This window comes from Nannobrachium achirus (assembly GCF_963921795.1).
Source record: "Nannobrachium achirus genome assembly, chromosome: 19".
Lineage (NCBI taxonomy): Eukaryota > Metazoa > Chordata > Actinopteri > Myctophiformes > Myctophidae > Nannobrachium > Nannobrachium achirus.
This window is the reverse complement of record NC_137826.1, coordinates 15,348,492-15,374,326: the sequence shown is the minus strand read 5'-3', so window position 1 is coordinate 15,374,326 and position 25,835 is coordinate 15,348,492. Positions and strand designations below refer to the sequence as shown.

At 40.7% G+C, this 25,835-nt stretch overlaps 1 protein-coding gene across 1 annotated transcript; it reads right to left on the bottom strand.

Moving 5' to 3' along the window:
* hyou1 (hypoxia up-regulated 1) lies at positions 1-24,226 on the bottom strand. Its single transcript, XM_080748553.1, has 24 exons — positions 24,054-24,226; positions 21,547-21,620; positions 21,130-21,223; positions 20,742-20,820; positions 20,410-20,564; positions 18,800-18,876; positions 18,478-18,659; positions 17,204-17,319; positions 15,733-15,919; positions 13,348-13,482; positions 12,917-12,999; positions 12,213-12,345; positions 10,442-10,629; positions 9,567-9,705; positions 8,941-8,998; positions 8,553-8,629; positions 7,039-7,212; positions 6,299-6,483; positions 5,485-5,572; positions 3,854-4,110; positions 1,995-2,079; positions 1,198-1,459; positions 829-939; positions 1-114 (listed from the first exon to the last, which is right to left on the bottom strand). The coding sequence occupies exons 2-24, from the start codon at positions 21,611-21,613 to the stop codon at positions 65-67; spliced, it is 2,982 nt and encodes a 993-aa protein (XP_080604679.1). The 5' UTR covers positions 21,614-21,620; positions 24,054-24,226; the 3' UTR covers positions 1-64.
* Between the last annotated feature and the right edge of the window lie 1,609 nt (positions 24,227-25,835).

Sequence of the window (25,835 nt, the reverse complement as noted above, 5' to 3'; positions counted from 1 at the left end):
GAAGGAAACTTTAACATTTATACACTGTCAATAAATATAGTGAAATATCTTTCAGTTCCAGCTGTTATAATTCATCTTCTATGTGGTTTTCAGATTGGGGCTTCTCTGTTGGTCCTAAAAAATGGTGGCAAAAAAGAAATATGTAATATGGGACAGAGATAGATCACAGTGCTGTAACTATTGGTTGTTTTGGTAAATGAGTATTTTATCTAATATAATGATTAATCAAGCAATTGGCTTAAAAAAATAATAATAATCATACTCAGTGTCATGACTGTCATCTACTACGGTACAGATATAAATAAATGTTCATACAAATTACAAATAAAAGAAGGCCTTGCCAGCTAATCATATACTGTAGGTAACATGGATTGATAGAAAGCTTTGGATTTTTGTAAACTATTCTGAAAAAGTGTAATATTCACGTATATTGACATGGTAAAACTAGGGATGCCAGGTAAGGCTAGGGAAGTTGTTAACTCGTCAAATAAAATACAGAAATCTCTTTTTTTGATGGAGAGTCACCCGTTTCTATTTAAAGGCCCATGTTTAACGCTTTCATGGTACCGATTCCTATATGCAGTAAGCAGTTGCTATGGTAATGTCTGTTGCTAGAGGAACTAGTGGAGTGACATGTCAATGCAACAAGCTTATGTTTTGTTGTTTTTATTTTTGGACAAACGATTTCTTGTTGCCATTGCAGTTTCATTAACGGATACCAACGCCATGCTTTATCACACACTGTTAATGACTTTACCTTAGATTAGACTGATTTTGGATTGGCTAGGAGACCTACATGTACTCTGATTCTAAACACAGCAGACCTACCTGTACTTTCCGTTTCCTCTGAAGGCTCTGATGGAGTCGGCGACTCTGTATTCTCTGCAGCCGTCTCCTCAGTGGGTGGGGCTTCACCTGGCGGCACCTCCTCCGTTTTATCTAACAATGAATAAAATAAAATCAGGTCCCTCTCTCTCCGCCATGATTTAGCACAATGCATACAGCTGTCGTGAAAACTGCATACACTTGACTAGCCCACCCTTTGATAGTGACAAGCAAGCATCAAAAATCATCAAATCCACAATTTTCTATTGACACTAAATTGTTATAAAAGGATCAAGTATCACCTTAATACAACAGATTTTGGGACAAAGAAAAAAGGTAAAAGTTTTAATAGCTTATTACTGTTCCACCCACCACCGCCGTTGTCTGTGCTCTCCTCCGCGGGAGGAATTACTTTCTCCTCGGCTGTGGCATTGGCCTTGCTGGTCTTTTCGGAGCTGGTGCTGTTCTTGGCTTTGGCCTTGGCCTTGGGTTTGGCGAACTTGGCTTTATTTAGCAGGTAGTTGACTTCGCGGTCGAGAAGTGCCAGCTTGGACTCGATTTCTTTGGACAGCAGGATGGGTCTCTCCGTGGGGGAGCGGCTGTCCTGCTGCGCCACCGTCTCATTTTTCCATGTCTGGGTGGAGGTGGCCGTAGTTGGCGAGGGAAGAGGTCAGGCGTTAACGCATTTTTAAAGTTTCACAAACAGTGAACACCAAAACACATGACTGACATAATCCACATCAATCCAAACCAATGCTGCCTAGACAAAACATATTAGAATAAAATCTAATTTAAATGTATACTTTGTCACAAGATAGTGTGGCTTGCCATATCGTATCGTCGTGGGCGGGTGAAAACCTTGTATGTCCAAAACCGTTCGTTTTGCATTTATCATTTTAAAAATGATTTAAACTAGTGAAAACAGCCGATCTACAAGCACACAACGCCTCGCACCGCGAGGCGTTGTGTGCTTGTAGATCGGCTGTTTTCACTACTTTTGTGCGACGGCCTCGTATGAAGAAGCAGGGCTTTACTTTGCGAAAGAACGTCCAAATTTGATACTTGGAGATACGAGGTTTCCACCCGACAACGACGATATATAACTGTTTTTTCAGAGAGTGACACAGCTGTGCAACAAAGTATATTAAAAAAATAATAATAATACACACCGTGGTCTCATTGATCACTTTCTCTAACGTCTTCAGCTCAACTTCAGTGAAGATTTGATCATCTTCTGGAATCAGTTTAGCGCTCCTAAAAAGGGGAGAATGCATAAGAACACATTGACACATACTGTACTAGATACTACATACGATAACTACCACAAACCCTATTCCTCTCCACAGAGTAGCGATACTTTCATAGACGGACTATGAAAAAATGGGCCCCTGGGCCCCAAAATCCAAAGGGCCCCCCTTCTTACGACCGCACAGCGATGGTGTGTGTTCCGTGTGCGCGGCACAGCCGCGCCAGAAAAAAAATAGAGTTTTTAAAGTCCCAAAAAAAGAGCCCCTGAAATGTATAGAATAGTTATACCGTAACTATAACACACAATCTTGTGTAGATAACATAGTAGCTATTCTTGAAAACATTTTGGATGGGTTTATTTTCCCTCTCCTCTGCCCTAAAAACAGTGCTGCCAGGTTCAAAGTTATTCTATGCTGTGTGATAACATTCTTCATCATGCTTATGTTAGCTGCTAAAGCAACTTAAAAGAAAAAAATAAGAAAATCTAACAATACTTTATATAAAATTGGGTGCTGACTTATTTATTTTAGATATATTATTATCTATATTTTAATAATACATTATTCATTATACTTCTTGCAAGAGTTTGGCCCCTATACATTTGATAGGTCTTTTTATGTTTATGCAAAGAATCTGACTTGTCCCAGGCAACCAGGTAAGGCTGGTGGTAACACATACTTAAAGGACCATACAGTCAAGTGTTACAGTATATGAATGATGCTATGGTATGAATGAGGGGGCCCATTTAGATTAATCGGGGTAGATAACATAACAGTTATGTCGGGGTAGATAACATAACAGTTATGTTATCTACCCCGGTTTATCTACTACCACTACATTGTTGTAATGCGTGGACATTAGAAAATGTAAAATTGTTGTTGTTTTGAAGTCTTATAGATAAACTGAGGAGCTAAACACTTACAGTATAATATGTATCATGGTGTTTTAGGAATATTTGGGGTTATTTTTTAGATGAACTAATAAAATAGAGTCTGGCAAATAGCGCAACGTTAATAACAGGGACGCGGTCACACGGTGGCTCAAGCTGAGGGGCCCCCTAGCTCAGGGGCCCCTGGGCCTGGGCCCATTGTGCCCGTTGGGTAATCCATCCCTTTCCACCCACGCCTCCTCCTCACCGGGGGTGTCGCACCAAATTCTGGGCCCCTGGGTAAAAGGATTCACTGCGGGCCTCCCATGAATGTTCTTCATAGGGGGAGGGGGTTTAACCCATTTAGACTGGGAACGTATTATTACACATTATTTGTACTTTAACTATTGAAAAATTAGCAGATATAGAAGCCCACAGCGTGGGCCTCGGCACCGAGTGCCGCGCTGTAAGCTTGAAAAATCTCGAAAATGTATGTTAGTCTTTGAATATTTTGACCCGAATCTATAGCCTATGTGTCTTCTACCGGTAAATCCTTGTTTCTATGTCAGTGGTACTCAAACCTTTTTCATGTGAAGGACCCCCAAAATGATATATGTATTTGGCCACAGACCCCCATCTTAAAATATTTAGTTCCAGGGACACCCCCAGAAGCAAAATGTGAGTTACAAATGTTCACGTAAAAAATACATACATTCAAAGATTTGCACATTTTCACGACTTCTCAAAAAATAGCAGATCTACAAGCTTGCAGTGCGGCACTCGGTGCCGCGCTGTGAGCTTGTATATCTGCTATTTTTCAATAGCTAAAGTATAAAATAATTAAGGACCCTCCACCTTGGGCCCTAGTAACTCAGTCCCCCCCCCTTGTGACGCCCCTGCTCCTCAGCCCACCTGAGGAAGAAGCTGGAGGTGTTCAGCATGCTGTCCAGGGCGGCCAGGCGGTCGGGCCACTTGCGCCGCTCCTCCACCCTGAAGAACATGGGCTTGCACAGGCTCTTCAGGCCGGACAGCTTCTCCCTCAGCTCCTTGGTGGTGGCCGAGTAGCCGTCCTCGTCCATCCAGGCCGAGGCCTCGCTCAGCTTGCCCGTGATCTCCTCCTTCTCCTCCTCCGACACCACAAACTGATACTCGTCCTGGTACATCTTGTCCTGGAGGGAAAGAAAGATGCATACATCATCAAGATGGAACTTTGGTAAATTGTACATAATTTATCAGACGCTCTTGATCCATAGCGATTTACAATACGCAAGGACAATGAGCCAGGACAGCACAAGGTAATGCATCAAATGCATAGCAATAGTGATCTAGGATCGTAGGTAAACCAAGAACCGTCAGGTCTAACAGCTCTCCAAAAATCAATAATCAGTACAGGTACATTGAAACTATAGGATTTGTTTTTGGGCTTTTATGCCTTTTAGTGCGAGCGTTTCAGGAAAGAATCGTGCACTTTATGAAAGAAGCATGAAATTTGGCACACAGTTAGAACATGCCATATGGAACATTTTTGGCTATAGGGGCATCGCAGATTTGTCTTGGGAAACTTGTGGGAGCCAATCAAAGTCGGGCTCTCATAGACTTTACTATATAGTAAAATAATACAAAAAATAAATATGCTTTAAGTAGCATGTGAGGGGTCAAACTAGGTGTTGTTCGGGATTCTGAATCCAATGCAGGCATTTGTTTTGCACGAAAAACATTCCTTTCCGAGAAACGGACGCCAAAAAACTGTGAAAAGTGATGACTCATCAATAAACCATAGTTTTATCACTTTTATGGTGTCCGTTTTTAGCCCAAGGAATGTTTTTCCTGCAAAACAAATGTTTGCATTGGATTCAGAATCATGAAAAACATCTAGTTTGACCCCTCACATGCTACTTAAAGCATATTTATGTTTTGTATTATTTTACTCTATAGTAAAGTCTATGAGAGCCCAACTTTGATTGGCTCCCACAAGTTTCCCAAGACAAATCTGCGATGCCCCTATAGCCAAAAATGTTCCATATGGCATGTTCTAACTGTGTGCCAAATTTCATGCTTCTTTCATAAAGTGCACGATTCCATCAAAATACTGCCCGAAACGCCTGCACTATTTAATGATAGGACAGTAGACTGAACAGGAAATGGGGGGAGTGACACACAGAAAAGGTACATCCGGATTGGGAATCGAACCGGCAACGCCGCCAGGCATCCATGCCTATGTGGCAATGCCTAAGTGGTAAGCGCCTGGACCAGTAGGCCAGCGGGCGCCCGAGTCTGCAGTTCTAATTGCAATGGGGAGTTCATTCCAGAGTTTTGGGAGCCAGAATTATATAATTAATATAATAACACAAGTAAGAGCAGAACACTGGCGAAAAAGCAGCCTTCACTGGTTTTACAATTTAATTATTTTGTTGTTTCTTTGCCCATAGGCATTTCCCTTGGTAAGTTCCTTTCGGAAAGGTAAAGAATTGACACACAAACTGATAAGAGTCGATGCATGCAGCAGCCATGTTATGAGTTGATGATTTGTTCAGCTATTTTACCTGTGTCTCGAAGATAAAAGCCTCAAGAGTGTTCAGCGTCTTTTCCCTCTCCTGTTTCTGCAAGTCTCTGTCTGTCAAGTCCTTCAGCCTGAAAAGACACCAAGATTATTATACTAACCCTCCATCATGTCATATTACAGAAATTCATTAACCCATTTAGGCCTAGAATTATTGAATGCTCTAACCAGTGAAAAATAGCAGATATACAAGCTCACAGCGCGGCACCGAGTGCCGCGCTGCGAGCTTGTAGATCTGCTATTTTTGAAAAAGTCGTGAAAATGTGTGCAAACCTTTGAATATATGTATTTTCAAAGCGAACGTTTGTAACTCAAATTTTGCTTCTGGGTGGTCCCTGGAACTAGATATTTTGAAATGGGGGTCCGTGGCCAAATAAATATCATTTTGGGGGTCCTTCAAATGAAAGGGTTTGAGCACCACTGACATAGTAGTCTCTCAAGAACAGACTAACTGAGCTCCAGTTGAAGTGAAAAGGACCTTTTCTTTGACGATGGCTGGCCAGATTGCTGATGTAGAAACAAACATCTTAGAAGGATTCAAAAGACACTTATAGAATCGGGTCAAAATTCAAATTTTCACGATTTTTCAAAAATAGCAGATCTACAAGCTCGCAGCGCGGCACTCGGTGCCGCGCTGTGAGCTTGTATATCTGCTATTTTTTTATATTTAAAGCATAAAATATTGCGTCATAATGTGTTCAGGCCTAAATGGGTTATTATACTAACCCTCCATCATATCATATTACAGAAATTCATTAAAGCCAGTTTCAAAGTCAAGAAAACAGCTAATTCTTTACTTCTTCTTGGATAAAGCGATTTCATCTGCAGTCGGGTTGAGAAGATCGTTGATTAAAAGGTCCGCAGTGATGTCCACAGAGATCTTGGCCTTCTTTTGGGGTTTTTCCTTTTTCTCTACATCCTTCTCCTCCGTTGCTTTTTCCGCCTCTGCCGTTCCGGGTGTCTCTCCCTCCTTCTCCTCCTCCTTCAGGGTCAGAGGTACACATTATAAAAAGGTTAATATCGTGTCACTTTGAGCCAACTGAGTTAAACCACAAATAACCATTTTGTTAACAGAAGTGGATTCAACGAGGAAAAATACACATTACTAGGATACCTGATTGCTGCTACTTATTGATATAAACAAATATACATGAAAATAAGTGTAATCACATCTTTCCATCATGTTTGCTTATCCTCAACAAACAAAAGTGACTGTAGTCACTAGTGTGGTCATGCTTTACATGGAGAATTACTGGGCAGGTGAAGATGCTGGCTAAATAAATTATATCATTTTGCAACGTAGCTTTTACCTGGGTGTATTTGAACATTGTGTGGTTCCTGTGGAAATAAGCCTCGGCTTTCTAGGATCTCCTTTTAGTTGACCTTGTACCAGTGATTTGTACTGTCATGAAACTGTACTTTTTTCTATTGCAAACTTCTAATAAATTCTTCAATCAATCAATCAATCAACATTCCTCTACCTCCCCAACCATTTCCAACATATGATTATGATTTGTGTGATGGAAAGTTTCTGTACCTTAGTTTCAGCCTTTGTTCCAGAGTCTTCTGTATTAGTTTTCTCCTGCGATGCCTCTTCAGCTGCAGGTTTCTCTGTCTCTGCAGCCTCAGGCTGTTCCTCCTGAGGAGCTTCTTCCTTTTGGGTCTCCTCCTTTGTCTCTTTTCCAGACTCCGGTGGCACCTCTTCCTCATCCTGGATGTAAATACACAAAGCGGGGGATTTAGAGCGAGAGAGATGATTATGATATTATAGATAATTCATTTTTGAAAAAGAGATATCCATTTAAGAAAAAGAGAGAGGCACATACAGCACCAACAAAATGGATGAAAAGGTGTACTATCCACTAGGGTATTAACGACTTGTGATTTTTGCAAGTCGACTCGACTCAGTAAAAAGTTGAGTTGAAGTCGACTTAATCGTTTGATGACGTCATCACATCACACACGACCCCCCAATTATTTTGGATGATTTTTAGATGATTAACTTAATGTGAAACACGTTTTCTCACTCAACTGTAAACAAACCAACAGAATGATTAAGTGTATAGAGGGTATCTTCATATTTCTAAAGTGCCAATTTAAGGACTTTTTAACTCATACAGTGCCGCCGGCCACAAGGGGCACTAGAGTGCCAGAAATTTCTCTATAGACCTTCGCTCTAGCTTCCGTCGACACTGTCCCAAGTGCCTTGGGATTTCACTCCAGCCAATGCTATGGGTGACGAGAGGAGGAAGCTAGCTGACACGTAGCCCGATCTAAAGCTATTTCAGTCGCAAAAAACTTTTTCTTTGGGTCTGGGAACACAATCCGGAGAAAATCCTGTCTAAAGATGTGATTTATTATTGGAGTGGGCGGCGCGATGCGGCCGTTAGCGCGACTACGGCCCGTGTATGGCCGAGTGTTGGCCTGGACCATGGATGGACGTTTAGACCGGGGCTTTGTTGAGGCCTCCGATTAAATAATTCATTTTATTAAATATCCCGAACTAGTTCGGGATAGGCACCCTGGAATACGTCGCGCCGCCGACAGTATATATTGAGGTTTTTTTGGGGGGCTCTAAACTTTATTTTAAACCATTTTCAATGGAATAAATCGTCGGACCATCTAGCGTCTCTCGTTGGCTAGCGCTGGATGAGCAAGGACCACCCACGTTGCTCCAAGCAGCTCGGGGTAAGTAAAATAGCAAATAAAATATTGTATTGGATTGAAATAAAGCCGAACTTGTTCGGGATAGGCACTTATAGGGTTAATACCTCTAAAATGACAAATTAAACATTGTCCAAATTGTCAAATACTGTATATAGAGGCAGAAATTGTGAAAATAGCCGATCTACATGCTCACAACGCCTCGCATGTAGATCGGCTATTTTCACAATAGAACGTTTTTTATTTTTTATTTTTTTTCAATTTCGACTTTCTCTGGTGGGAGTCAACTTGTGAAATGAAGTCGACTGAGTCGACTTTTCCGTTAATGCCCTACTATCCACAATGTAAAAACATTATTCCACAGAGGCAGAACACAGCAGCAGTTACCTGGACTGGCTCAGTCACATTAGCAGCAGGTTCTGTGGATCCCCCTCCAAACAAGCTGGAAATGGTGTTTCCCAGTTCTAAAAGGGGGAAAAGACAAATCAAAACAAATGAATGTTGTAACCACTTTATTCTATATTAATATTGCCACGAGGGGCCTCACAAACATAACATGCAGATTTGATTTGATTGGCCCAAGCTTTGTGTGATCAGCGCTACTAGTAGATTGAAACTAGTTAACATCTTCAAACTGACAGTTAGTATAGTACTTTCTTGCCTTAGTTGTTTGTGGAAATGAAGAAATTGTGTAAATAAGGGGGGGAAAGGTCATTGAAACAATGTTCTTACAGGTACTAGTGTAGTTTGTTGAGGTTATCAATATCAAACCTACTTGTTAATGTTGATTCCTCTTCCTTCTCTTCAACAATAGTTTCAAAGACGGACTCAACCTGTAGATTAAAATCATGATTTAAAAAGGTTAGTTCAACTTTTTCCTGAGATTTTTTTCCTGAGATTTTAACCTCTGCTTCAAGTCATTGAATTATGAGTCAATTAAGAAATTAAGTTCAGAAAACTGCCTACCAGTGATATCATCAGTAGGCAGGTTTGGTAATTTCAAACAGAACTCAAACTTAGTTTTTTAATGCAATGGTATTTTATGCAATTCAGCATGCCAACTTTCCAATAAGAGAAATGCTGTAGTTTCTATTAGCTTGGAATCCCACCAACGATGTCATTGGTAGGCAGGTTTCTGAATTACCCATAGCTCACCAACGAGTCTCAGAAAAGACTCAAATATATGAAGCTATGGTTGAAAATGGCCGAGGTGCTCCTTTAAACCTTAACACACCTGGGTCCCCCAGAGGTCTAGTATAGACTTGGTCCCCTCCTTCATGCCATCTACACCAAATCGCCTTTTTTGTCGCATGTTCACCTATTATATTATCATATGCCCAGAATAGGGGTGCTAGGGTTCATGTGGCTAAAGTTACAATGTGAACAAACAGTGCCACTGACCCTGTCCAGCACAAGCACGCCGCTCTCGTCCATGTTGAAGTGGGCCTTGATTCCCTTGGACTCTGCATCCGTGTGCTTCTCAAAGCTGCTGCCCACCCCTGACAGCTTGACCGTGGTCAGGTTCAGAGAGCCAAATATGCTACAGGACAAACAGAAGACAAAGGAGCTCTACGTTACATTCAGAGACAGCATACTTAGTCATTTCCAAAAGTAAAAATATATACTGTATATATTTATTTTTATTTTTAGGATCGGTCCTTTCATTAGTCACATGACAATACGTTAACCCATTCAAATCTGAACGCAAATCTGTGTAACTTTAGATTTGAACCACTTTAACCATCACCATCAACCACTATGTTATGCTTTAACTATTCAAAAATAGCAGATATACAAGCACCTTACTGCGACCTTATAGATCTGCTGTTTTCGAAAAATCGTGAACATTATTTTGTGCAAGCCTTTGAATATTTTGACCCGATTCTATAAATGTCTTCTAAATCGTTCTTCTAAAATCAGTGGTTCTCAAACTTTTTCATGTCAAGGACCCCCCAAAATTACATGTTGTATTTGGCCGCGGACCTCCATCTCAAAATATGTTGTTCCAGGGACCACCCAGAAGCAAATATTTGAGTTACAAATGTTCGCTTTTAAAAAATATATATTCACAAGAATTAAAAAAAAAAAAAAAAAAAAAAAAATGATGAATGATTTTTCAAAAAATAGCAGATCTACAAGCTCGCAGCGCGGCACTCGGTGCCGCGCTGTGAGCTTGTATATCTGCTATTTTTCAATAGTTAAAGCATTAAATAATTCTAGGGCTAAGCATGGGGTGTTAGGGCGGGAGGAGCTCAGGTGTCCAAGGTGTATCTGACCTGAGGTCCTCTTGTCCCAGGAAGCCGAGGTCGCCGTAGTTGATGTCGAAGGAGAAGTCGTCGCTGTAGCGGTTGAAGGTGATAACCTTCCGCTGGGGATACGGCGCCATCCTCTGGAACAGGATGCGCTTGTTGTGCTTCAGACTTTTGGTGCCGTCCTCTTCCTCCGTCTCACGAGTGAACTCCACCTGGTCACAACAAGAACGCAGTAGGGCATTCACCGAATATTCGAATATCAAAGTCACTATTCGACGTTGTTCACCGAAGTCGAATATTCGCTTTTCTTTTCTTTAAAAAATATATAGTTTATAAAGTTTTGCGAGATAGGAAGTCATAAGAACGAGTTGTCAATGCCCCTGGTGGATGAATTTGTTAATGCTCTATACCAGGGGTTCTCAAACCTTTTTAGGCCGTGACCCCCAAAATAAACATATTTGAACTGGGGACCCCCACCCTTGACAAGCACTTGGAATTGTAGGTATTACATTTAATGTGACTCGGTTCTGCAGATAAATATTGTGAAAATAGCCGATCTACATGCTTGTGAGCATGTAGATCGGCTATTTTCACAATGTTCGCCTCTTGCTTAGTTAATATTTGACAGTTTGGCCAGTCCTGTCGAATATTCGACTATTCGAATACTTTGAGGTCGAATAATTCGAATACTAAAAATCACTATTCGTGAATGCCCTAGAACGCAGGGTGGAATAAGTGTTTCTCAAATAGGGGTACGGGTACCCCTAGGGTTACGCTGGGGTACAGGAGAAATGGTGAATATGTATTTTACTGTTATGAGTAATGACAAAACTTTGACAGTCTTTGTGTGAACCTTCTCATTTGTTCATTGTTAAACCAAATTATATCAATTACATTACTGACTAATACAAATAGAAAGCAATGTTTGAAAAAAGAGAAGGAGGATCCGAGCACTCAAAAAATAAAAAGGAGGGGAACGGACGTAAAAGCAGTGTACTTTATTTCAAGTCATAATAAAAGCCGACATGTTTCGACCCTCTCGGGGTCTTCATCAGGGCATATATGAAAGCAATGTTTATTTGCCATTATGCTGTTTTAGTTTGAACATATCGGCATTGGAACTGGACTTTTGATGTAAAGTCCAGTTCAAAATGCTGTAGTCAGGGGAATGGGGTACTTGGCTTCAGAAATCAGTATAAGGGGTGGTTCTCAAAAAAGTTTGAGAACCAGAGGAATAAGGGGTGGCTAAAGAAAATGTATTTACTCTTAACACATCTGGTGCCAACCCCGAGTTTCCAGAGTTTGTATTGGTACCAATGCTGTGCCAACCCCGAGTTTCCCGAGTTTGGGCCGTTTTTTTTTTTTCAATTTTTTTTTTTTCAATTTCTTTTTTGGACCTCCAGAAATGTATTAGGCATGATCGCGATCGCGAAATTGCATGTTTAACCCCCATACCAACCCATTCTTTCAAACATGGCAGCCATGTTTGTTTACATCTGAAGAAAACATAATGGCCCATAAATCATGATGCCTGAACGGATTTCCAAGCGGATTTTTTTGTTTGAAAGCTGTGAACAGTGTGCACACACGTGGTGCATCAGCTAGGCATGGACGTGCACTTTTTACACAATTGCGCAATTACATGGAAGTCTATGGTAACCATGGCAACGTGGGACATTGAAGAGAAAAAATCATAGCAACATAAGTGTTAACACTTGACAAATACAAAATCACAAAACAATAAATACATACGAATACGAGTATTACATCAGCCACTAAATTAACACATCATTACCTGAATGGGGAAAACAGCCGCGTCTCTGACCAGGAAGGGTTTGACCTTGAAGGCCTTGCTGAGGGCAGCAGCCTGGTACACTGCACCCATAGCTGCTGCTTCATCTGCGTTAATGTTCTTCCCAAGCTCCTCTCTACACACACACACACACACACACACACACACACACACGCGCACACACGATCAACCATCAAGAGGGACACTAACACTTTCAATATTTACCAGTAAGACTTCCCAATCGGGAGATAAGCGACCGTAAGGTCGCAGCGTGGTTTTAGGGCAAATGTGTAGGAGCCGTGTCCAAAAATGTGTTTGAAAAAATGGGCCTGATGGTGGCGCTATATGGGACAGATCCATGTTGATGACATGAGTCTAGACATACTGTGTAGCGATTTGCGTGATTTTAGGGCAAAAAATATTTACCAGTAAGACTTCCCAATCGGGAGATAAGCGACCGTAAGGTCGCAGCGTGGTTTTAGGGCAAATGTGTAGGAGTAGTGACCAAAAATGTGTTTTAAAAAATCGGCCTGAAGGTGGCGCTAAATGGGACAGATCCATGTTGATGACATGAGTGTAGAGCAATAATGAGCAATCAAGATTGTGTGTCGTTCAAATTCTATCCAAATCACTGTAGGTAGTACTGTAAGTGCTTCACTGATCAGTGCACCGTTTTGTTTAATGGTGCGTTTCTTTTTGACACTTACTTCCCCACAGCTTTGAGCAGCGCTTCCTGAACCTTGGGTACACGAGTGGCACCGCCGACTAAGATCACCTGCTCTAGCTCATCCTGTCGGAGGAAATGGACAGGCCTCAGACTCACAGCACACAGACAAGACAGACAATATAATGCGTGTGTGTGTGCGTGTGCTCTAAAACACTTTTTCCTATTAATTAAATCCATTAAAATAACCTCTGTAACATTTCATAATAAAAAGAGAGATAGTAACATGCCTTTTTGCCAGATGAATGAAAACCCAAACAAGGTACTCTTTGGTACAAGGGTGATGACATTTGCAAAAAAGCCTTTTAAATTGCACAGGGGTGCATTTTAAAAGTAATCTCATAATGACTTCTATTCCACCGTGTGGGTACATTTAGTGCTAGAGAAATGGTAAGAGGTTCTGAGGGTACTAACCAAGGTCATCTCTGCAGAGGAAAGCGCATCCTGCACCGGGCGGGCCACCCTCTCAAAAAGGTCTGCACACAGCTCCTCAAATTCAGCCCTGCTCACCTTGGCTTTGAAGTCAATATCATCCATCAGTCCTTCTACCTGGAATAAAGACAGATTTAGTTTATACCAAACACGTTTCACGTTCAGGGGCGTCAATTGGGTATGGTAGGGGTATGCAGCTGCCATACCCTGGGTCCAGGGGAAAAAGAAAAGTTACTTTTAAATATAAATCCATGAATGTCTCTTTGTGTATCTGTGCCCGTTATTATGTTGTTAAATTACAGTAAAATAACTACAAATGCAACATTTTACAAAATGGTCACTTTAACAAGTTATTATAATTATATTCTCCACACTTTTATTCATCCCCATCTTGACAAGATGGTATATTCCCAGGTTTCACAGGTCAGCTGCACAGGTGCAATGCATTATTGTTAATTGTGGCACGTTTACTAACATGCCAAGTTTAGCTGCACTTGAACAACTGTTCCAGGCTGCCATATCCAGCCCAAGAAACCGTAGAAACGAGGGGGGGGGGGGGGAAATTAAATGTATCGCGCGTGTGCAAGACACCAGTCATGTTGCCATTCCTTAACTTTTTCTGAACTGACGCCACTGTTCACGTTTCATTAATGTCTCAACTTTCATATTGTTTTTGCAAAATAAAAAATCCCCCATGTAATTCTACTTGGCTTGAGTATGTCGTCTCGTGCGGAAACCACTATTAGTGTATAATGTTAGCAACAAAACATGAAACATGTCTCCCTCCACGTGTTCATCTCCTATAGCGTCTATTCAGGTCAAACACTACGTGTAGTAATGTGAGAGAGATGACAAACGTGTTGATGTGTAATGTGAGAAAGCCCGCTGGCAAGAAATCTGAGGATTAGAGACATGAGATGGAGTGAGAAAGACGAGATTTGGCGCGTCCAGTGATGCAAATTACTCAAGTTCTCTGTGTGAGTACAATGTCGCGAGTATTTATATTTCTTGATACTTCTACTCCACAACATCAGAGGCAAATGTTGAACTTTTTATTCCACTACATTTATTTGGAGTTGGAGTACTTCTTCCACCACTGGCCGTGTCTCACTGGACTGACTAAGTACTGTACTTAAAGGAGTAGTTCACCACTTTTCAACCTGTCTTCATATAATAGGTCCTCACTAATCTTCATGATAAAATATCACAATTTTTTTCTACTCAATCCAAGTCTCCTAGGAGAGCTGTGGGAAGTTCAGAATCCATCGTCTTGTGACATCATCATTTTCCAAAAAAAAAATGTATCAATATTTTTGAAAAAAATATTTAGATTTTTATTATCGCGAGAACAATGGCTTCCACTTTAAAATTGCAAATTTTCAGGAATAGAAAGCCTGCAGTTTCTATAAGCTGGATTGGCAATCGATGATGTCACAAGACGATGGGTTTCTGACCTGCCCACAGCCCTCCTCTGAGAAAAAAAAAAAAAAAAAAAGAAAAAAGCTATTTTTGAGTGAGGACCAATTATATGAACATAGGTTGAAAAGTGGTGGAGTGCCCCTTTAAGTACAATTTTGAGGTATTTGTAATTTACTTATTTTTACTTTTATTTTTACTTAATTTAATACTTTTACTTCTACTCCGATACATCTCGGATCCAAATATTGTACTTTTACTCCACTACATTTGTTTATTTGAAAGCTTTTGTTACCAGTTACTTTGTAGATTTTGATTATTATTACAAAACATACATTAACCACAATCCTATATACTTTTCGGCCATTTGAAAATAGCAGATCCACAAGCTCACAATGAGTCGCCATTGTGAGCTTGTAGATCTGCTATTTCCAAAATATTTTCATACATTTGAAAAGTTGTGAAATGGGACATTCTGCAAAATGAGTACTTTCTACTTTCTACCTTTTGATGCCAATACTTTTGTACTTTCAAACAAGTAAATGTTGAATTCCAGACTTACTTTTAACCGAGTATTTCTACATCGCATTATTGATACTTTTACTTGAACATGGAAGTACTTTTCCCACACTGCTGACTAGGGATGGGAACGAATACGATATGAAAGTTTCATATCATGATTATTGTGATTTACGATATTATCGCGATAATCAAAATCCTTTATCCCGAGGCGGAACATTTGCCAAAAAACAGCCGATTTACAAGCTCACAACAAGTACCTTTTACCAATTATGGAGGGTTTAAGTGGTACCGGATATGCAGCTCGGCAAATAAAAGGTGAACTGATCCCAGTGCATGAATTAAATCTCCACGATACGATTATCGTGAGTGTTTTTTAATCACGATAAACGATAATATGTCTTATGGTCCCATCCCACACTTCTGACTGACCTGTGCCATGTGGTCAGCGTTGGCGCTGAGCACCGTCTTGAGGCGCTGGGCCTCTTTGAGGAGCTTGGCCATGGCGCGGGGGTTCTCCCTCACATCCTTCTTACTCTTGCCCTGGCTGTTGAAGGCTGCTGCCAGGTGGTCCCGCAGACGCAGGTCCATCTCGAAGCCCCCCAACCCACGGTCAAACCTGGGGGGACCAGTCAATGAACAACTTTAAGCCCTATTTGTACTTCGTTGCACAATTATTCGGGGCAACGGATTTAGAAGGACCTACAAGCTCACAACGTGTCACAACGCTACACATTGGGAGCCAGTAGATCGGCTACTTCCACAATATTTGAAATTTGAAATTAAGTGCCATGTTTTTGTTTTCTAGATAGTCAGTGTGCCATGTCATTGTCAACATAGATTTTAATGACACCCAATTAAAAGTTCAGATATATTTTGATTGTCAGGTCATTGTTATAACGATCATTAGACTCAAGCAATAACCCACCCATCTCCCAGACACCCACCCCTAGTCAAAGTTCAGTGTTTTATTGAATGTAGAATTATGTGCAGGATGTAATGTGTTGCAAATTAGGTTACTTAATTTAAAACAATATTTGATTTTAAAATAGAAATCCTCTCTCACACTTCTGCCAGTGTGCCAGTGATCACCCTCCCCTGTGCCCCAAGGTTGCCTACCCCTGGTCTAGTGTATAGGCATGATTGTGTTTTGTTTGACATCTTTAGAGACATCTGATTAAAAGAGCACTGCTTCACCAATGTTTTCTTAATGAATTACTTCATCTTTTCCTTATTGAAATGTACAGTATTCCAGTATAGAAAAGACTCTCTTCAAAATACAATTCCTTGTCCAAATAAAAGTTACCACCCTGGTGTTCAAGGTCACATTCATTTTCCCATCTTTGTATATCAGCATACTATACATTCATATCTTTCATATTACACATGAATACCTTCAAATCATAGTGAGACGCTAGGCTATTGGGATTGTCACATGCCAGCAGTATTAAATAATATTTTTGCCGTTACAAAGGATGTAAGGACTTTTTGGGCACATGGGACTGTATTGTTAGGGCTGTCACAATTAATACATAATCGTCTAATCGCAATTATTTGACATAATCACGATTATTTTTCATAATCGTCATAATCGTTTCCATTTTTCATATATATTTTTTTAAAGTGAAAAATAGTCGAAATAGCCGCTCTACAAGCTCAACGCGTCGCATCCACTATCAATGTTCTTTTTTAAGTATAAAGTTGTCAAATATGTCAGTAATTTCTTTGTATATTTAGGTTATGTGTCATATCTACCATGTGCAACTTCAAAGCCTAAAAGCCAAACAGAAATGTAATTGTCAACGACAAAAACACAATTAAATCGTTAATCGCAATTATTTGAGAGAAAATTAATTGTCATGTAAAATGTCATAATCGTGACAGCCCTATTTATTGCACTCACCCTACACCTCTGATCTGCATCTGGGGCTGGGTGCCTGACTCCTTGGTTTTGACTGTCTGGTAGGTGACGATGGTGGCCGTGGTGCATCCTGAGCCCATGTCATAGAACATCATATTCTGTGAGGGAAAAATATTCACATCAGGGGTGAATGAACAAACCCTAGTTTATAGTTCACCCTAGTGAACAGACAAAAACAACAACAAGCAAAAATAAGAGACAGACATACTAAGACAAAAAAATTAAATAAAAAAAGTAAAATAAAAGAGGTTCAAACGCACAGGGCGATAGAGTCCACAGTCAAACCCACATGTTACTTGACACTTTATCCGGTGGGTATATCTCGCTAACGAGCAGGGAACGCCTCAGTCCCAACACTAGATTTTTTTTAATCTGATGAATCTAAGGTTGCAATACCTCCAACCGGGATTCAATGCATCAAAACATGTTTTCTTTTTGCTATCTGATAAAACAACGTCAAACTCACCTCTATGGAAATTATGCTCTTTCTATCTGCAGTGTTTGTTTCTGAATCCACCATAGAGATGTTATGAGCTACTTTCTGTCAATAAATTCAGTTCAGGTGATTATTTTTAAGTGTTGGAATTTGGAAGCACTCGTGGGAGATCACTTAACAGTCCTGTCTGTGTACCAGCTGGTTCTAAATGTCACATAATGCAGGAGGCAGCAGGATGTTGTGTTAACGAAGACAAGCGCTTCCAAAGTTCAACACTTGAACATGTCTTCCCGGATTTCTTGACAGAAAGTAACTCATAACATGTCTATGGTGGATTTTTCTGAAACAAACACTTGATTGGAAAAGCATAATTCAAGCTTTCCATAGAGCCGCAATATTGGTGAGTTTGACGTTGTGATGCAATGAATCCATATGGGAGTTATTGCAACCCTAGATCAGATGCACATCAGATTTTTAAAAGAAATCTAGTGTTGTAATTTGCGGCTAGTCGATTATGACTTGCCCTGAATAGATGCACTAGGGTTCAAGTGTTTAATAATAATATGATTGATTTATAATGATGAATATGATTATTATATTATTATTACAAGTAGTGAATTAAAATTAATATAGCTTTCATGATGCCAATTTGTGAGAAAATATTTATTATGAACTTGCAGGAATCATCAGCTTCCTTTTCAATCACCACTAGTGAATAACCATAATTGTAATCCCCATGTATTGTTGGACCAAATGTATTGTCAACAGTAAAGCTAATAAATGTGAAGTCATGCGTTTAACAGTTACTGTGAATGAGCACCTTAGCTGTGCTGTTGACGTCTTTCCTTCTGAAGACTCCGTAGTTCAAGGCCACGGCTGTGTTATCATTGATGAGCTGAAGGACCTTCAGACCCGCCATCTCAGCTGCCTGCAGGACTGCCCTCCGCTCTGCCTGGTTGAAAAAGGCTGGAACGGTGATGACTGCATCTTGGATTGGTTGCTCTGTCAGTGTGATACAGGTAAAAGGGGGCAGAAAGTGTTATAAAGATTGTATAAAAAGTATACAATGTTACATGCTTGACACATTTGTATGGTTAAGTGCAGTAACATTTATATGTTTCAGTATTAATGAGCAAACTGACCTGCAAAGTCCTGAGCCAGCGCACGAGAATAATTCAAGACCATGCCGAGGAGTTCCTCAGGGGTATATTGTAGTTCCCTGGCAGAAATAAGAACATCAGGTCATACACCCATACATATACGATGCCCCAGTTGCCTTAAAGTTTTTTTTGTTATCAATTATTTTTATTTTCCATAACATGAAATTACAGTTGCCTTAAAGTTAAAGCTCCAAACAGCCCAGAACAAACTGATTAGGGTCGTGCTTGGTCTTCCTCCTCGGGACCACCTTACAGTTCATCACCACGAATGCGTGAGGTGGCTCAAAGTAGCTGACAGAGTACAGCATCTTGCAATGGGCCTGGTGTACAAGATACACTACACCTCCAAGATACCCATGTACCTGACAAACTTCTTCCTAAAGGTCAAGGATGTCCACGATCATAACACCAGAGGCAGCTCCACTAATCATGTTCAACCTAGATTTAACACTATAAAAGGCTCTTCTCCAGCTATACCACCAACATGTGCAACACCCTTCCGCAAGCCAGGAGTGCAAATCCCTAGCCTCCTTCAAAATTGGTATGAAAAGTAACCTTCAGGCAGCTGCTACTTGAGACTTGTAAATAGACTAAGCCCCCATGCCCCCCCCCTTTTCTGCTTTTGTAATTGATGTTATTCTTTGTAAAGTACTATGTTCTATCTGTCTGTCTTTCAATGTTATGAGATACATAAAGTGGTTCCTGTGTAAATAAGACGTAAAGCTTACTAGGATCTCCTTTTAGTTGACCTTGTACCAGTGATTTGTGCTGTCATGAAACTGTACCTTTTTCTATTGCAAACTGCTAAAAAAAACCTCAATCAATCAGTCCATCCCAGTCGAAATAAATAGCACCATCACCAAATATCCATGCAACTACTAAAGCTGATCTTAAACACAAGCAGCACAGTAGAAATCATTATGTAAATGCTTTAGACTGATATTTGCATTCATCAAAGCAGGGTCACAGTTGAAGCTTAAGCTAAGCACAACCTTGTTGGCACACCCTTTGCCATGTCTCCAATTAGCGCTATCACGGCCCACATAAATGTCACTGTTTTGGAGTGACTGAAGAACACCCAAAAGAAAATGTGTCAGACAACAAATTCCAGGCTTTATCATCTGATAAAGATGCGAGACGGCTGGATCATGTTGCACTCCATTCAAACCATGGTAATTCAGAGACGTTCTGTTACTTTTGATATTATCATATCATCTCTCTTTAAAGCTCAACTCTAAAGAAACTGCAGCCTGAGCCTAACCTTGTACAAGATGAACACAGTTTAATGACGTACCAACACATGTTCTCTACACACAAGCACTGAAAGTATAGTATACTGTATGTAAATAGTTATACTGTATGTACCGTAAATAGTTTCCCAAAGTAAAATATTAAGGAGTCAGGACAAAATAACAAAAGTCAACTCAACTAATGAAACATGCTGACAGGGTCTCCATTACATTCATAATCTGAGATTTTCAGAGCATGACAATTACAAGATATTCACACTTTTTTGTGACCCACTGCACAGTTACACACTGCACTCCATACACCCTCCCAATGAATGCTATACCACAGTATGAAAGACTTACTCTGAGTTTTTAAAGTAAACTGTGCTTCTGGCCTGGTCCTCTAGCAGCTGGTGCTCAGGGAAGCGTTTCTGGTAGAGCGCCACCTGGAGGTTGTCGTGCTTCTTGCCCAGTAGGCTCTGAATGTGCCTATAGACGATCTTGGGGTTCTTCACAGACTGAAAATAGTGGCAAGTTGACAAAATGTATGAGAAAATACATTGATAGTTAAGAAGATACTGTCATTTGGTCATCAGTGGAGCCGTATATTCACTGTGCAACTAATCCTTCCATTGGTGAAAGTTCAAGTGGAGCTGAGCTTTCAACGTGTCAGATAATCCAAGAAACCATCTCACCACTCCTAATGCACCATCTCCAAATAGTCGCTCGGTTTCCTTAAGACACACGGCTACTGGCGTTTTCCTCCTCGACTCCCTGTGCAGAAGACAGTTTACAATATAGGCAGTTTGAAAGACTCTTTCTGTACACTTCCACAAGCAACCAACTGTGCTTGCTTTTGTCTTGTACCATTAACTTTAATACCCATTCCAAAAAAAGAAAAAGATCATCATGCTCTTCCAATAAATACATAATAGCCACACAGCTAGCATAATATTAAAGTTATGAGATGAAGTTACATGCAAGCACTGTACTGTAAAAACGTCAAGGTAGGGTCATCCACAACAAGGACAGCTGGTCAAGTAGTATACAATTAGACTAGAATACTGGAACAGATATACTCACTTGTTGAGAGCAATTTCCATTGGCACACCAGGTTTCACTATTGCTACTTTCATCCACTCACTGCCCAAGTCAACCGACATGACTGCTACAGATGCTGCAAGGAGAAAACTGTGTGTTAGGCAGAGACATGGGCAACAGAAAAAAGTACAAAGTACCATACATGTTTCAAATATTTTTGGCCAGGACACCGACACTGAATTTCTGCATTTCTTTCACTTCATACAGTGTGATGCTTAATCAATGCAGCGATGTTACTGTTTGTTTTTTTCCTCAGATTTACTTTGTCCACCTTGCTTATACTTGCTTGATTTTTAATCAGTGTGCAATTGCAAAACACATGTTAAACACAGTGTATAAGGATTACCTCAGTATAAAGAAATATTGTGGCATTGTGATGTATATGACCATTTTCGTTACCTGTATGAGAAGGCAGCATTGCCAAAACCAGACAGAAGAGAGCACACAATGGCAGCTTTCTCCTCATGATGAACCTGTTATTAAAAAAAAAAAAAAAACCATCATTCATTCTCTTCTGTAAAAACTGAAGCAGTGTGGTGTCTAGACTTTTTGGACTGGGATGGCCCTACACAGGTGCATGTATGCACAGTTTGCACACAAGCACACAAGCGATGGAGTAGCTTTTATTACCATTTTGGGGGGGTTGGGGACATGTACTGTCACAGTATAATGTTGGCAGGTATGGGTGGCCTGTGCCACTGACTGGACAGGGACACGCCACTGAACTGAAGACGATTAGAGGAACACTCTTTCAGTTATGAAAACATGACTGGCCAATTCTACCTCTCTCTCTCTCTCTCTCTCTCTCTCTCTCTCTCTCTCTCTAGGTCGTCCTCAGACAAGCCCTCCATCGTCACTTCCAGTCATCCCGGTTTCCAGTTTCCAATCTTTCCATACATCTGGCATTCTACCTACATTCTATGTACATTAGTAATAATTTCAGATATTGTGAATTTCAAACAAAAGGTGTGTCAATGTCACTGCTGAAACGGTTGAAAATGTATTTCATAGAGCATGCTCGCATTATCAACTTTTACTGCAATTGCAGCGTTCCTTCACTCAGTATTTACTTACATTTTATTGATTTTCAAGCCAGCACACAGGATCTGCTGCAAGTATCCTATTTTAAGAACTACATGTACAGTATATACTAGAGCCCGGCTGACTATATTTGTAATTAAATGCAGCTGATATGTAGGTCTATTGATTTGAACCACTTTCAACCTGGCATCTATTTGGGCATGTCACTGTCATTACAGGCAACAAAAAATAAAGACAATCTAAAATAGCAGACTTACAAGCTCACAACGCATCGTGATGCTGCAGGTTGTGAGCTTGGCAATAAGAGGTCTAGGACTCTTCAAAATCAGGATTGGACCCAAAGAACTGGCATCAGTCAGGAGAAACATAATGTTAGAAGAACAGGAAGGGACCGTCTATGTGAATGTGTAATTACAGTAGGGTTACAAAGTGGCCAGGGGTGACTGGTGGCTCAGCCAGTTAAATATGCCAGATTTCAATTAAATACAAATAATAACCTGCTTCTGCAACACTGACAGCTTGAACAGTGAAATGCTGACTAACGGGTACACATTTTAGGTCCTCCTGTGCACTTGGTTTCCTGTCTCTCTTCTCTTGCCATCTGACAACCATCTATTTCACTTTCATATGTCAATTAACATTAAATAGCCTGGCTAGTTGATTCAATTAATGGCATTTTAATTCATTTTTCCAAGAATCAAAAGTATTTCCCAGGTGTAAAATAAGAAATCTGTATACATATTCCAATGTGCATCATGATGTTTACTCATCTGTTTACAGACCAAAAATGTTCACTTCATGGGCTTACAAGTCAAAACTTCCGGTTATGGCAGCCTCGATTACTGGCCTCACTAACCTGTCCATGAAAGAAACAAAGGCTAGAACTAGAAGGCTCTGGCTATTTTCCATGTCCCTACCCAACCATTCAAGATTTTGCCAGGGGAATTTTACATAATCATCATCTCTCACCAATACTATGTGTCCTACATATTGATTCGCTGGAGTTAAAAGTTAGATTGACTTTATGTGGGATAAGGAAGGATCTTCCTCGGTTGGGCAACCAGCCAGGTGCACTGCACTTAATGAACCCACTGAGCAGCATATGAGGTGTGTATAGTGTTTCCAAACACGTGGCATTAATGCCATTGTTAAGTGTGTAATATTTTTTTAACACCTACAACTTGTGGCAGGCAATTTCGATTACTTGAATTACATCACAGGACCCCAATGGAAACAAGCCATGGTTCTTTCTTGGGTTTGTCCTTTTTTTTTTTTGCATCCTTTATATTGAACTGTAACTGCCTTTGTTTTGTTAACTGTTAATAAAGTATTCAATCAATCAAAAGATTATTTTGAACAGGAGGATAATTAATCTCTTCTGATCTTAAGGGGACAAATACATGTCTTTGCCAGAGCCTCAAAATGAGTTGACTGTAGTTTACACACAAACACAATGCACAACAATAAATGTGTATTCAGGGGAGAAGAACAGGCTGTATATGAGCATGTTCTTGAACATGGATACTTCCAGCAATGACACATAACACCAAACAGATGCACAGGTGAAATCTGGCCATTCATAAACAAAGAGCACTCTCTTTAGTTTCTGGAAACATCTTGGACATTACATAGGCTGTCAAAGAGAGTCATGGTTATGATGAATACACACCTTGAACATTTAAATTCAATCATTGCTGGACAATAAGGTAATCTCGTTCCATGTGTTGCCCTGTTCAATGAATTAAGCTACTCCACCAACTTGATTATCATACCTATATGGCAAGTTTGACAGCCTGTTAGCTAGCCTGCAGCCAGCCTGCCTCCCAGCCATCAAGAATACATGAGTGACACATGACACAACTTACCCCTCTTTAAACCAGCACAGATGAATGGAGCAGCAACCTGCGCGTGGCTCACAGAGACTCAGACCAGTCAACTAAAGAGTTCTCTTTTCGGGACGTTTGTGAGCTTTAGTTTCCGCGTTTTCTCTCATTCACACAACGTTTTTATTTTCCTCTTATCACCGGCTTGTTCTCACATAGGGCCCGGAACGCGGCGTGATCTCATTGGATCCACTGACGCCGCTGCGAGGGGGGAAGCTCTGGATCCCATCGCCCGGGTGAACGGCCGCGCTAGGATTGGGTAGTTGGGTTGTCAGGGCAACTGCTGACACAAGGATGTCATGTTGTCATTATATTTTTACTAATTATTTTGACAGCTGTGTGCGTAAACTCATACACGCATTTGCAACGCTAGAGAACACACTCGTCCAGTGAACCACAGAGAAAACAGTAGGGCCTATCGTATCACAGGATACACTGTTGACAGCGTGTTGCAATCAATGTATCCTGTTTGTTAAGTGGGTGGTTGGCCTGACAACCAACCAGCCAATCACAACGCGATAGGTCATCCCGAATATGGGATCTAGACTGTGTGTCGTCAAAGTTCCAGCGATGACCCTCCACCCCGCAGAGCCCGCCCAACTCTCTCCACGCACTGGGCGGTGATAGGTCCACGTGCCGTGAGTGACGTGAGTGACGCTGGAAAGAACCCCTTGTCCGCACGCGATTGGTCCACGTTCAATGAATGGGCGTGAACCGATTCCGCGTCAAAACAAAGACCGGTCTGCGCCTGCGCAGAGGGTCCATGCTGTATGTGTCCATCGAGGTTGCAAGTTGCAACCACTGGCAAGATGTATGGCTTTTACATATCATTACATCAGAGTAGGGAGAGAGGGTCTGCAAAATATTATTGTAATGCCGTTCATGTCATGTGCATGGCACACACACTCGTCATAAGGTTTTAAAAAGTACCCCCCCCCCACATCAAAATAAATACATAAATTATTATAATAAAAAAGCAAACAACACCAAACGAAAAACACAATCAAACACTCTAATGGAGTCGGTTCTCAAGGTTTTTATTGGCAAACATGAGTGACAGTGTATCATGTCTTATAGGCCAATAGGCCTATGAGGTAAGTAAGACATCTTTAAGGATGACTTGACTTCTCAACTTTAAGTCATTACTTAAAGGAGTAGTTCACCCCCCAAATGACTTTTTTCTATTGATTAGTCACGCCATGGAGACTAGAGTTCAATAATATTCTTAGTTTTTTGTCGCATTCCTAAGACAAAAATGTGATAACAATAAATGTAGGCCCTACCCCCATTCGTTCCGGATGGGTAAATTTACTCGAATCAAATTTTTGTCTTAGGAATGTGACAAAAACCAAAAAATATTATTGAACTCTACTCTCCATGGCATGAGTAATCAATAGAAAAAAAGTCATTTTGGGGGTGAACTACTCCTTTAAGTGAATATCTGTATGATCTTGCATGCATTGCCCCCACGGCCCCACCCCTAAAGCAGGGGGTCTGGGGGTCCTCCCCCTGAAAAAAATGAACATAGTAAATTTAACTTCCTGTGTTCTGGAGAATTTTGGGAGTATGATACTTATAACTATGGTTTGATACAACATCCAGGAGAAATCCAGGAGATTTGCCAATCCAGGAGGTTCCCAGGAGATGGGGTCAAAATCCAGGAGACTCCTGGGAAATCCAGGAGCATTGACGGGTTTGGGCTGAAGTCTACTACTACTCTGCTTGACTCACACATTTTGTGTAAAGAAAATGTATATGGACTGG